We start from the raw sequence: 14,133 nt of genomic DNA on the forward strand, positions 1-14,133 counted from the left end.
AAAGTCTTGTAGTTTAGGTCTCTAAAATTCTGCATTTAAATTTTGTTTTGAAATTTTGAGTTGTTATTTTTACGATATATCTCCTTAATCAATTTCCGAAAAATAGAGTCCCTGAAAAGTGACCAAAAACCTACAGTCTTAATTCTATAAGTCTTCTTTCAAGATTCAGATTTCGAAGTGGCATGACTTAAAATTCTTGTGGCTTAGTGCTCTAAAAAACTGCATTTAAAACTTGGTTTGCAATTTCGGGTCGATTTTTTGCAATTTTTAAGATGTAACCCCTTTCTTAATTTCCGAAAAATTCGTCTTTGCAGAAAAGTGACCCAAAACCTGCAGTTTTAAATCCATAACTTTTCTTCCTGGCCTCCGATTTCAAAGTGGTATATCTTTAAAGTCTTGTAGTTTAGGTCTCTAAAATTCTGCATTTAAATTTTGTTTTGAAATTTTGAGTTGTTATTTTTACGATATATCTCCTTAATCAATTTCCGAAAAATAGAGTCCCTGAAAAGTGACCAAAAACCTACAGTCTTAATTCTATAAGTCTTCTTTCAAGATTCAGATTTCGAAGTGGCATGACTTAAAATTCTTGTGGCTTAGTGCTCTAAAAAACTGCATTTAAAACTTGGTTTGCAATTTCGGGTCGATTTTTTGCAATTTTTAAGATGTAACCCCTTTCTTAATTTCCGAAAAATTCGTCTTTGCAGAAAAGTGACCCAGAACCTGCAGTTTTAAATCCATAATTTTTCTTCCTGGCCTCCGATTTCAAAGTGGTATATCTTTAAAGTCTTGTAGTTTCGGTCTCTAAAATTCTGCATTTAAATTTTGTTTTGGAATTTTGAGTTGTTATTTTTACGATATATCTCCTTAATCAATTTCCGAAAACTAGAATCCCTGAAAAGTGACCAAAAACCTACAGTGTTCATTCCATAACTTTTCTTTTAAGCTTCAGATTTCGAAGTGGCATGTCTTAAAATTCTTGTGGTTTAGTGCTCTAAAAAACTGCATTTAAAACTTGGTTTGTAATTTCGGGTCGATTTTCTGCAATTTTTATAATGAAACCCCTTTCTTAATTTCCGAAAAATTCGTCTTTGCAGAAAAGTGACCCAGAACCTGCAGTTTTAAATCCATAACTTTTCTTCCTGGCCTCCGATTTCAAAGTGGCATATCTTTAAAGTCTTGTAGTTTGGGTCTCTAAAATTCTGCATTTAAATTTTGTTTTGGAATTTTGGGTTGTTATTTTTACGATATATCTCCATAATCAATTTCCGAAAAATAGAGTCCCTGAAAAGTGACCAAAAACCTACAGTCTTAATTCTATAAGTCTTCTTTCAAGATTCAGATTTCGAAGTGGCATGACTTAAAATTCTTGTGGTTTAGTGCTCTAAAAAACTGCATTTAAAACTTGGTTTGTAATTTCGGGTCGATTTTTTGCAATTTTTATGATGAAACCCCTTTCTTAATTTCCGAAAAATTCGTCTTTGCAGAAAAGTGACCAAAAACCTGCAGTTTTAAATTTATAACTTTTCTTCCTGGCCTCCGATTTCAAAGTGGTATATCTTTAAAGTCTTTTAGTTTAGGTCTCTAAAATTCTGCAGTTAAATTTTGTTTTGAAATTTTGAGTTGTTATTTTTACGATATATCTCCTTAATCAATTTCCGAAAAATAGAGTCCCTGAAAAGTGACCAAAAACCTACAGTGTTAATTCTATAACTTTTCTTTTAAGCTTCAGATTTCGAAGTGGCATGTCTTAAAATTCTTGTGGTTTAGTGCTCTAAAAAACTGCATTTAAAACTTGGTTTGCAATTTCGGGTCGATTTTTTGCAATTTTTAATATGTAACCCCTTTCTTAATTTCCGAAAAATTCGTCTTTGCAGAAAAGTTACCAAAAACCTGCAGTTTTAAATTTATAACTTTTCTTCCTGGCCTCCGATTTCAAAGTGGTATATCTTTAAAGTCTTTTAGTTTAGGTCTCTAAAATTCTGCATTTAAATTTTGTTTTGAAATTTTGAGTTGTTATTTTTACGATATATCTCCTTAATCAATTTCGGAAAAATAGAGTCCCTGAAAAGTGACCAAAAACCTACAGTGTTAATTCTATAACTTTTCTTTTAAGCTTCAGATTTCGAAGTGGCACGTCTTAAAATTCTTGTGGTTTAGTGCTCTAAAAAACTACATTTAAAACTTGGTTTGCAATTTCGGGTCGATTTTTTGCAATTTTTAAGATGTAACCCCTTTCTTAATTTCCGAAAAATTCGTCTTTGCAGAAAAGTGACCAAAAACCTGCAATTTTAAATCCATAACTTTTCTTCCTGGCCTCCGATTTCAAAGTGGTATATCTTTAAAGTCTTTTAGTTTAGGTCTCTAAAATTCTGCATTTAAATTTTGTTTTGAAATTTTGAGTTGTTATTTTTACGATATATCTCCTTAATCAATTTCCGAAAAATAGAGTCCCTGAAAAGTGACCAAAAACCTACAGTGTTTATTCTATAACTTTTCTTTCAAGCATCAGATATCGAAGTGGCATGTCCTAAAATTCTTGTGGCTTAGTGCTCTAAAAAACTGCATTTAAAACTTGGTTTGTAATTTCGGGTCGATTTTTTGCAATTTTTATGATGAAAACCGGTTCTTAATTTCCGAAAAATTCGTCTTTGCAGAAAAGTGACCAAAAACCTGCAGTTCCAAATTCATAGCTTTGCTTTAAGGCCTCCGATTTTAAAGTTGTATATCTTTAAAATTTTGTGGCTTAAGTCTCGTTGAATCTGCATTTAAAGTAAGTTGGTAATTTTACCATTTCTACCATTTATTGTAAAATGTTTTGGAGTATAAAATTTAATTTTCACATATATTTTGTCAAGTGTAATTTAAATATAATCATAGCGTGATAAAATAGCATGAGGTACAAAGTGAAAAATTGTGTTATGGCTTATATTGTGTTACTCACTTTCTGCATTGGCGTAGGCTCCGCAGTGTTCGTGGTTTGACCTGAGGCAGAGTTTCACACGCACCACCGGACCGGGACCTGCTGTTTCGGCCAAGGCCATTGTGCGATCCTCGCCCAGATGAGATCCACCACCCACTGCTGCAGCTCCCAAACTCCGGCCCGAAGTGGTGGCCGTGGTGTAGAGGGCAGGTCGCGACATATGACTGATCACCGCCTCCTTGAAGGTCGTTTCACTGCCCGAGGGCAGCAGGGTCAAGGTCTCGACAATCTCCCACATGGGCACCGTGGCATCGCGAGTGACCAGCGATTCCACCACCGCAATGAGGGACAAACAAGTGGCGGCCACATTTATGCCCAGAACATGCGAGTTGGGATCATAGCTCACATGCAAAGGGGGCGGAATCTTGCTCACTTTTGTGGTGGCCAGTATTTCATTTGAATAGCCAGAAGTTCCCTTGGTATTCAACGCATAAACCTTAAACATATAACTCTGATGCTGATCCAAAGGCGCCAGTTTACAGGGATTCTCCTTGAAGCAATTGAATTCGATCCATTCGTGGTTGGAATTACTGGAGGAACTGCTTATTTGATAGCTGGGTATATAACCATGACCCGAACACTCGGAAAGGGTTTGTTCCCTTGGCGTGGCCACTCTTCGATAGCTCACCAAGTATTTAGTGCTCATAAAGCCACCATTGAAGCCTGGTTGCCAATTCAAAACGGCATAATTGTGTCCCACTTCGAGGATCTTTAAATTCGTAGGCTTCTCCGGCGCTCCTTTGGGCTGCAATCTCACAGGGGCCCTTATGCTATCCAAGGGATTCACAGCTCGACAAATATACTCCCCATAATCGGAGTGCTGCAGATGTGCTATTCTCAAGATGGAGGTATAGATATCATTGTTTTCCATTCTCGTACTGATTTCATAGTGACCATCCGAAGACATGGTCAATGGCGATGGATTATTGCCAAATTGCCATTGAAATTCTGGCTTTGGATAGGCCTGAACACGACAAACCACCTCAGCTGATTCCCTCAGATCATAGGCCACTTTATTGTACTGATGTATTATGATGGGTTCATGCTCTATTCTCAAGTGCATAGAAGAATTGGCTGAGTTCACATCGTTTTCGTAGAGGCAAGTGTACAGACCCCTGTCATTGGGCAGTAATTGATTTCCATTGGGCCTGGCTTTGCCCCTGAATCTCAGGATACTTTGCACGGCCACCACGCCACCACCGGCATCGGTGGGCGTGGTCCTAATATCGAACATCTTTCGCGTGGGCAAAATCTCTGTGCCATCTTTGATCCAACGAATTTGCGGTGTGGGCTTGCCTTTGGCACTGCAAGTCACGGCATAGTCCACATCACCGACCCTGCGAGTCATATGTTGCTGTAGCTTGGCCAGAAACTGAGGTGGCTGATGTACCTCCAAAATGATAGTGGCTATTTTGCCAATGCCCAACTCATTCACCGCATGACAATGGTATTTTCCCTCGCTGCCCAAGTGCGCTTTGGGTATGGAGTATTGGGGACCTTGGGCCAATATTTTCTGTGTATTTCCTATATCACCATCCATATCGCGGAACCATCGGTATTGGGGTACTGGCCATCCTGGTGGATTTGCCGAACAGGTTAGGGTCACGCCATTGCCCACATGAACCACTGGCTTATTGGGGGTTATATACGCCTGACCCGGACGATGGCGCACCAATAAAGCCACTGTGGAATTACCCACACCCTCCACTCTTTTCGAACTAAACGGTTGCATTATATTCACCGATCTGCATATATAGTTTCCAGCATGTTCTGCTCTTACCGAACCCAGGGTTAAAAGTTCCCCTGTGTAGCGGAAATCGGGAGCTCCTTCCTTCAACCATTCAATATTAATGGGTGTGGGATTTGCGGTGACATTGCAGCGAATCAAAACAGTTTCACCCTCCTCCGCTTCGTGGGTTTTCGATTCGATCACAACAATCGGGGGATATAGCACATCCAAGACTATATCTTTTTCGCCGGTTTTGCCCAAACCATTATCCGCACTGCAGGTGTATTTCCCAGCATGATGACGATTCACTCTGTATATGGTGTGTATGGGCGTAGCACTCACGTATTGACCATTTCGAGACCATCGCACATTGCTGACCATCGGCTTGGCATCCACTCGGCACTCCAGTTTCGCCACATGATCGCGTTCTACTCTCAGGGGATTCTGGGGTCCCACCTCCACTCGCGGGTAGTCTGAAAAAATAAAAAAAATGTATTAACAGAATAAATTTATTAATAAAATGTGGTAAATTTATCATTAAACTTAAATAAGTTTCAAAAACTTAAAGACTACCTATCTTGTTTTCCCATAATTTAGATAGCCTTAACAATTTAAATGTATGCAATAAAAAAAGCATATAACTGTAAGATTATAATTACTTATTAATATTAAAATATATTAATAAATAACTTAAATATATTTTTAGGTAAATGTGTATGTCTTAAACTTAATGACAGTCTTCCTTGCTTCCCCATAATAAAGATTATCTTGACTATGAAAATTAATGCAGAACAAGTTAACATCAGCACATCAATAAAAATGGCAATAATTGGTAAATCGCAGGCAGCATAGCTTATAATTTATTCAACTCTTTCCCAGCAGTTATTTTTTTGGTTCATTTGGGTTAGCATACAAATAGGCAATTACAGTAGCTGGCGTATATCCCCTTTCGTTGGCTAGTTGTTTGGGCCATTAACTTGTCAATAACCGTTTTCAATTACACGACGACGGCAACATAGTTTCAGGCAGCAAAAAAAAATACAGCTTGACGAGTTCAGCGTGACCCATCGACATTTTTAAATAATGCCATTTTGTGGAACAAAAAAGCAATATGTGTTTACTAGTATGTGTATTCGGGAAGTGGCCTAGAAATTGCCGCAAATATTTTTGAGAGCCCTTTACAGTGGTTGATATAAAGTTTTTTTTTATAGAGATCAACATTTTGGTTAAAAAGTAAGAGACAAAAAAGGTAACACGTCAAAAACATGGTTTTGATTTTATAGAAGCAATTGTATATTTTCAACATTTTATGTGTGAACACTTGTTGGAAAACTGATACAATTAAGTTGATTATATAATCATTTATGTTTCAAATTTGTATTTTCGCTAAGAAGTGAACTGGTTCTTTCCCATTTATAACATAATATAATTATAAAGATTTCAATCGAGTAATTAAAAATTTCAAAATGTCACTAACTAAAGAATAACTTATCAATGACAGTTAATTTTTTTTTATGACAAAACAACAAGGACTTAGTTAATTGGAACTCATAAACTCATAATTGAAATGTCGACAGTAAAACGACCACTACACTTTATTCGATTCCCGCTTTGAGCTGTCTTTATCTGTCATTTATCTGCCAACTTTTCCCATTTCCAAATGTCGCGGGAAACTTTCACCTTCCCCGTATTTTCCTCGATGCTCTAACATTTCACTGTCGTTTAGTTGTTCAACTCGCCATTGTGCGCCTTGGTCATTTGGTTTAAGTGCCGTTAGTTTCATTTCGTATCGAATCGGTGGCACAACCCCCCTTTTTATCCACTCTTCCCAGATTTCCTAGCTTTCCCATTTTCCCACCCCATGAGAAGCGCGTTCAGTCAAGCGTGAGGCATAATAGTGGCTAAGTATAATTGTTGCTGTTGTTGTTGCGCCAATTAACTTTCGAACACTTTAGTTTAATCACCGTCTGCCCAGCTAAACGGAGTCTGACCTCCGACCTCCGACCTGCCACCTACCACCCCCTTTTCACAATTTCCCTGCGATTACAGCCGATATGGCCCGTTGTTGTTGTTCGGCCCAGCATTTCGCCCAATTGTTTTTGCTGGCTCTAATTCGTGAAGCGAAGTAAATGTGCCTGCGCTATGGTCTAAACTCCGAGGACTAGTCAAATGGTCAGTAAGTAAAAACTAAGTGGATTTATAATAGATGGCAGAACAAAAAATACCTTAGATGGTAATATTTGTATGTAAAAAAGGATAGATATATTCTGCAGTACTTTATGCAGCTGATTAAAATTAAGTTCTTAGAACATTAAAAAATTACTTTAAATTATAATATTTGTTTCATTAAAATTGCATTAATATTTTCAAAATGTTCATTTACCATTAAAGCATCTAAAAAATATCTAGTTTTCCTACATTTTTTGAGCCGAAAAAACTATTCTCCCTCAAACATACCCTGCAAAAAAAAGTGGAGAAAAATGCTGCGTTATCCGAGACCCAATTACGCGTCGCCCGAAAACATTAAAGCCTAACTCCTAAATGAGGGGCACTGTGTGTGTGCCTGTGCGTATGCCAGTGTTTGCGTGTGTTTGCTGGTGTGTGTAATTATAAAATAAAATTTAATGAGCAGAGCTCCGACCAGAAAAACAGAAGCCAACGCGGAGGACGAAGGAAAAAATCAAGTTTGCATTTCAACACATGCTGTTTCCACCACCCCCCTTCCCTCAAAAAAAAAACCTCCCCTTTATGGAGGAACCCTCGGGGGCATTTTCATGCCCAGCCATCCATGTAGTTTCACGCTGATGTCGGGGTGTTGCTGCCACGCCCATCTCTGAACGCCCACCGCCTCTTTTCGAAGTGGTAGCCTAGTCCAGAACTCTCGCTGTCCTGACATTTACCACGATTTCTCTTTTTTTGCATAGTTTTATAACAGCAAAAATATGTTCAAAAGGAGAAAAAATTAATTCTATTTCTTGAGCTGGGGAATAATGATTTGGGGTTGGCATTTGTTGAATAAAGTCGCAAATACCAAGAAATAATTGTAGTTATTCTAGGAAAGGAATTTGTGTGTGTTTGGGATGCTTTGTTAATTAAAGAAAAGCTCAGTTCCATTTTATGATTTTTTAAAAGTAAAATCTAATGTCGAGGGGAATTTCAATGGGAAGATTCCCAGAAAATAATTTAAGAATTAGAAAAAAATTAGTGTAAAAAAGTAAAGAAATTAAAGAATAGCTCATTTGCTTATTAAGCTTTTTTAAAAGTACAATCTTGTTTGACGGCAAATTACCGTGTCAAGATTTTTTAATAATTTAAAATTTAGGAACAATTTTTTGTGTAAAAGACTCGACTCTTGAAGTCTAATATTTTTCAATTTTGTTCCAAGAAAGTTGCTGAAACACCTTCTTAATTGTGTGAACAAAAGAAAGAGCATTAAAAATGCACTGATTTAAAAGTAAACCTATACCTATTTTCGCACAATTTTTTAAATGAGTTTCCTAGGTTGGACCTTGTTCACATACATGCTGGCACGCCTACCGCTACGCCTAGAACCCTTTCCCATCGTTTTTCCCTTCCATATTACGCCACTTCTTCGCCTTGCACATTGTGATTTTATGACCGGCTACATTAGTGCCATGAAATATGCTCCTCCTGCACCTGAACCACCAGAACCACCTGAACCACCTGCACCGCCTGAACAACCACCCAAATATAACCCACCCATTGTAAGCCCAACGCAATCCCAATCCACAACCAAAACCCAAGCCGACTCGACGAGATCCTGGCTTCCGGCTAGGCAGCGTTAAATAAAAATGAACATTGCGCATACGCCGCGTTGGCCGTGGCGTAACTTATGCCCGCTGGCCATTTTTGCAGCGAAATTTAATTATTTAACCCGGAACTGGGCCGTAGTCGGTTTTTTTTTTGTGTCGTTTTTTTCGTTTTTTGTTGTAGCCGGTTTGCTGGTTTCCCGTTTGCTGTTTCAGGATGTATCACACACACCTGCTCGGAGTAATTTTAATGAGTCGAGTTTGCAGTTTGGCTTTAAGCTTTTTCCTGGCTATGACTCGCCCACGTGATACCGGAAAAAAAAAATCACCATAAATACACGATCAACATGATATTTCTGGCCGTTAAATTGTGTCATTATTCTTTGAATTATGAAATTAATATTATTCAAAATCAGAAAACTGGTTAAAAACGTTGCCTACTTTTAAGGGCACTGCTATTCAATTAAAATTTTATAATTTGACATTTTGTTAACCTGCTCAAGCTGCCACATAGGTAGCAGTAACTCTGATTATTGTTTAAATATATACATTTTAATATAATAAAACAAATTATTGAATAATATATTTTTGGTATCAAATTAAAATGTAGCTTACTGCTGGTGTTGAGTTTTTTCTCTCAGTGTAGTTATGAATCCACATGCAGTTGCTGCCTTTGTTCAGCTGGCATTTTCCGCCCCCTGCTTTCCATCTTGTCCAAATTGAAAAGTTACTACCGACAAAGGCGGCAAACCAAAGGAGATGATGATATGAGGGAAAAGGCGGTGGAGATGCAGCTGCTGCCGATCATCCTTCTCCTTTGCCCTTCGTCCTTTTGCCTGCCGTCGCGTACGTGTCACAGTGAACACATCACGTGACTTCCGGCGCGCGTGCTCTCAACACCTAACCACCACCCGCTTTTCCACGCTTTCCCCCAATTTTTTCCTCCGATTTCAGCACATTTCTCCGGCCTTTCAGCGGCCAAGAAAATAAATATCGAAATGCCAGGGGAAAATTCGTTCAAATTAAGCAACCAACTGGGAGCAGAGATTTATGTTATTTTTTTTGGTAAAAGATATAGAGTGCTAAAGTTAATGACTAAGAAAGTATGTATTCGGAATAAAATATAGGAAAAATGAATTTAATTACTTAGTTGGCTTTACTTTATTTTCCTTTGAATTTTGTTAAGCAGTTGACCAAATTTACTTTACTTATATTATGAGTCATACATTTTATTTAAATTCAAATGTAAATTCAAGAAATGAATTGAGTTTATATTTTGCATGCAATCATGGAAACACAATACTTTCAGTCTTAACATAATGGCTGTCATTCTGCCAGCTTTAACAAAGACCGACTGAAAACGCCACATTGTCGAAATGATCAATATATACAAACGGATTTAAAATAAATCAAGCGATGACCGCACGAGAGTGCAATCATTATGCTGCGAATATTTCACCACCGCCACAATTTTGACCCACTTTTGTGGGGTCTCGCAATCGTTGGCTTATAAAAACTATAGCATACTTTTTTGGGCCCGTATGAAAAAAGAAGGGGTCTCAAAAAAGTAGGTGGTCACTTCATTGTGCACTTGATTGCGCTTTGTGCATTGGTCCATAGGTGTTATATGGCTGGTGGAAATTAATTGAATTGGCTTTGGACGGTGGTGTGTTGCGAGTACAGTGAGTATTGCGAAAACAAGTCCTTTTGGAGCACCCTTGCGGTCGATGATGAAGTTGCCGTGTTGGGCGAACCAAAAAGGAGTGCAAGTGCAAGTGCAGTTAATTGAAATTGGGCAAAGCAATTAATTTGCTTTTGTCACAAAAGCTGTTAAGCTGAAGCACACAGGACACTTGCAAAACATTCAACCAGAAGAATCCTTTGACACAACATTTGTTTCTATAATTTGCGCTTAAAGCGGCTTAAAGTTTTTCCAGCTACCTTTGCCTCGGTCACTCGAAAAGTCTCTAGTTGAGAGAGTTCTTCCGCTGGAGTGGAGCACTCAAAAGTCCGAAGTCTAGATGCGTCCACTACAACAATGCTGCTGCATTCATTAAAATGCTGTTAAAATCCAGAAATTTTAAACTTAGGCAAAAGAAGTCGGACAAAACTTGAAATCAGCTTAAGAAAACTGAGTGGAAGTCCCAAATAAAAGTCAGCAGAGAAAATCTACAAGCGCACACCGCGAAAATACCTTACCTATTAATTTAATAATTTTATACTTTGCACCTAAATTATTTCTAAAATTATTTTCATAATGTAATGTTAACCATTGTAAGATCAAAATAAATTGCCATCTAAACATTGTGATTTTTGACATTTTTAAGTCATTTCTAGTTGTTTTAAATAATTATATTACAAATTTTATTATTCTAAATGTTGGAATATGTTAAAACGGAATTTAAGCTGCCAAGTCTAACATTAGCTTCTTCTAAAAAAAGTGTTTTGAAGCAATCCTCGTCCAAAGGTCTTTAATGCATTACTATTTTTAACATTCCCTTTAGCTAAATAATTTTTGGTTGTGTTTATATTATTTAAAACCTAATTAGAATTATTCTGAAAGTGGGAAATGTATGAATGTATATTTTCCAAGTCTAAACGAAGCTTTTCTTGAGTGTATCTTGCGACTTGCTCAGCAAAAATTTCGGCTTGTCTTCGCCGCCAACCGCATTCCTTTTGTGGTTATGCAAATGGCCAATAACCGAACCCAGAAGCCCAGAAACCCAGTCCAAAAACAGTTGGCTGACATTGCCCGGCACTGACACTAATTGCAATTGTGTGCAGCATTAGTCCGACTTTCTGCTCCTGTCCTGGTGTAAAAAGGTTTTCGTGTAGCCAAGTCAGCAGACGTCGCTTAACTGGGTTTTCCCTTGGTTTTCTCGCCTTTTTTTTGTTGGCTGGCACTTGTGTGTAGCCCGGCGGCAGTGGCATAATCAAAAAGGACAAGCCACGAGTCTCCTGCCATTTCCTATGATATTGGCAAGACTCGAATCTCGAGACGTGCTGACTTTGCTGAGATGTGATAGCGATTGGGATTTGGTTTGGTCCCGTGGTTCGATTCTTCGATTCCAGGTAGTGTCAAGGTGTCGATGGTGGTGCGATGCGGTTTGCTGCGACTGCACCACAATTACAGGTGGATGTGCAAATTGGGTGTCAAAGAAAGGTGCTAATGCTCTCAAAAATTATTCGGATGAGCTTAAAAATACCCGTTAAAGAACGCAAATGTCATATTTTATCTAAGCATAAACAAAAAAATATATATAATATATATTCTAAACTTATAGATGCCAATTAAAATTATAAAATATCTGTAATTTGCCTAATAATAATAAACAATAAATAATCAAAACATTTTATGATTTACATATATTCATGTCATTTCCAAAAACCACAAATTGATGACAATAACCCATTAAAAATTATAAAACATTTGTAATTATTTAATTTTAATAAACTTAAGCCATTCCAAAGCGTAATAAATTTCAAATAAATTTATTAAGACAAAACTTTGTAACATTTCCCAATTTTCCCACTTGTTTACCAAGCTTCACAAAACTAGAATTATATTGCCGAATTTTTTGGCCATAAAGAATCAATTTGCTTGCGTTTTCAACTGCCATTTCCGGTTCTGTTTGTTCGGGTAATCTTCTGGCTAATGCGCATTATTGTCGTTCGACATTTGCATGCGGCACACCTGGGCACTACTGCACCACTCTGCAGCACCTTGCTGCACCTACACACACACATTTAGAATGGAATCTTTTTATTCAAATTGAAATGTCTTTTCAACGGGTTTGCTTTCCACTTCAGCGGTCCGCGACACATGAGTGCTGTTTGTCTTCGTCGCCGGCGACTTTTTGGCCAAGGACTACGCAGAAAAAGCCAAAAAAGCAAGAGAATCAAAAGAACAGAAATTCATAAAAGAAATGGAAGTTGGGAGGATTTTTTTGAGACTATACAATACCCTTTTTTGGATAGGAAAAAAGGATTCAAGAAACATAAAATATTCATTACAGTACATCATGTAATTCATTAAAAATATATTGCAAATATATACGATTTTAATAAAGTATAATTTTTAAAAACATAATAAAAACTTTATACATATTATAATATGCATTTAATTTATGAAATCTAATTTAAAATAATTTTCTCATTTAAATTTACATATACATGCATATAAAAAAATAAAATAGTTTTAAAAAACAAAATAAACCATTTAAACATATTTTTACAAGCACTCAAATTATAAAATCTTATAAAAAAATTTATAAACAAGACTAATACAATTTTTATTTACAAATTTGTCATTGCTGACTATACGCTTTTTAATAAATTTGGTTTTTAAAAAACAAACACCAATATAATTTGTTGAAATATTTTTCCGATGTAAAACTACAAATAAAATGTATATTTTGTGTTTGTCTCTATGAGCTGTGATATTCAGGTGGTTTGTAGGTACCCTTCTACGCGTACTCCTAAAATTGCGCGTATGAAAAGTGTGGCACAGGTATGGCACAGGTTTATTACGTGCGGGGCATGCAACTGAACAAAAGTCACGTGCAGGACGACACACCTGTGTGTTTTTTTTGATGGGGAGGAGGAGGACGATTTTCACGTGGGAGATTGCATTTGCTAAAGCCCCGCAGCACTTTTGATGGTGAGGGGACTACAAGATGGAACGTGCCTCTCACGTGTGCAGCAAACTGTGCCAAGTTGACAAGGCGGTGGCGATGGCGGCATTCGTTCCCCTCTTTCGTGTTTTGCCTATGCGTGGCCACGTTGCGTATGCGCAATTTGATGGCCTTGCCGCCCTCTAGAGTTCCAGCCACCCCACTCTTTGAAACCATATTTTTCTGAATCCATCTAGGAAAAACAGAAAAAGAACGGGGCCCAGAGACATTTTCAATAATTTCATTTGGGAATTTTCGCACGTTATAAAACACTCAACGGTCGACGAGAAGTCGCCTCGCTGACAACATGACGCATTGGGAGTTTATTTTTCCAAAAAATATATATATTTATCTTCTTTATCTGTTTTTTTTTTTTCGTCATTTTTCTCTCTCAATTTTTTTCGTGTATTTCGATTATTTTTTTGGAATTTTTATTTTGTTTTGGTTGCTTCTGGCATAAATCAATCAAATGCAGGCACAACACGCAATGCACACACACAAACAGCGAGGAGAGTGAAATAAACAAAGCGAAACGGGCAACTGGGATATATGTTGCTATATAATACAGTTGCTGCCATAATAATAGCTCTAAAAGTGTGTTAAATATAAGTGGTTTTATACTCTTTTTAAAAGTAACACGGTCACTCTTCAAAAAAATGTAGCTAATAAAAATCTGGTCACCCGGCTTATAATATGTGTTGTAAAATAAATTAATTGCAAATTGATAATAAGCTGAAACATATGAACTCGATAAAATATTTTTTTGTTCAAATATTGTTTTCAAATAAATTTGTTTACTTTAAAACAAATGATACAAATATCACCAAAACCAGCTTCTTCAATAATAATATTTTGTTTACAATTGTTTAACCAGGATAAGCGCAAAAAAAAGGGATAGGATGGTTAAAGAAAGATAGAGATGGCAATCCGACACATATGAATGAATACGAATGACATTGGCAGTGCTTTTAAGAATCCAGG

General features: G+C 37.1%; 1 protein-coding gene across 3 annotated transcripts in view; it reads right to left on the reverse strand.

Annotated features, from left to right (window-relative positions):
- The window catches only part of LOC128263067 (hemicentin-1), a 112,592-nt gene that overhangs the window by 20,791 nt on the left and 77,668 nt on the right, over positions 1-14,133 (reverse strand). For all 3 annotated transcript variants that reach the window (XM_052997740.1, XM_052997739.1, XM_052997741.1), the window contains exon 6: positions 2,942-5,182. In XM_052997740.1, the coding sequence (XP_052853700.1) occupies positions 2,942-5,182 (2,241 nt within the window). The remainder of the gene's footprint in view (positions 1-2,941; positions 5,183-14,133) is intronic.

This window comes from Drosophila gunungcola, unplaced genomic scaffold (assembly GCF_025200985.1).
Source record: "Drosophila gunungcola strain Sukarami unplaced genomic scaffold, Dgunungcola_SK_2 000001F, whole genome shotgun sequence".
NCBI classification, from domain to species: domain Eukaryota; kingdom Metazoa; phylum Arthropoda; class Insecta; order Diptera; family Drosophilidae; genus Drosophila; species Drosophila gunungcola.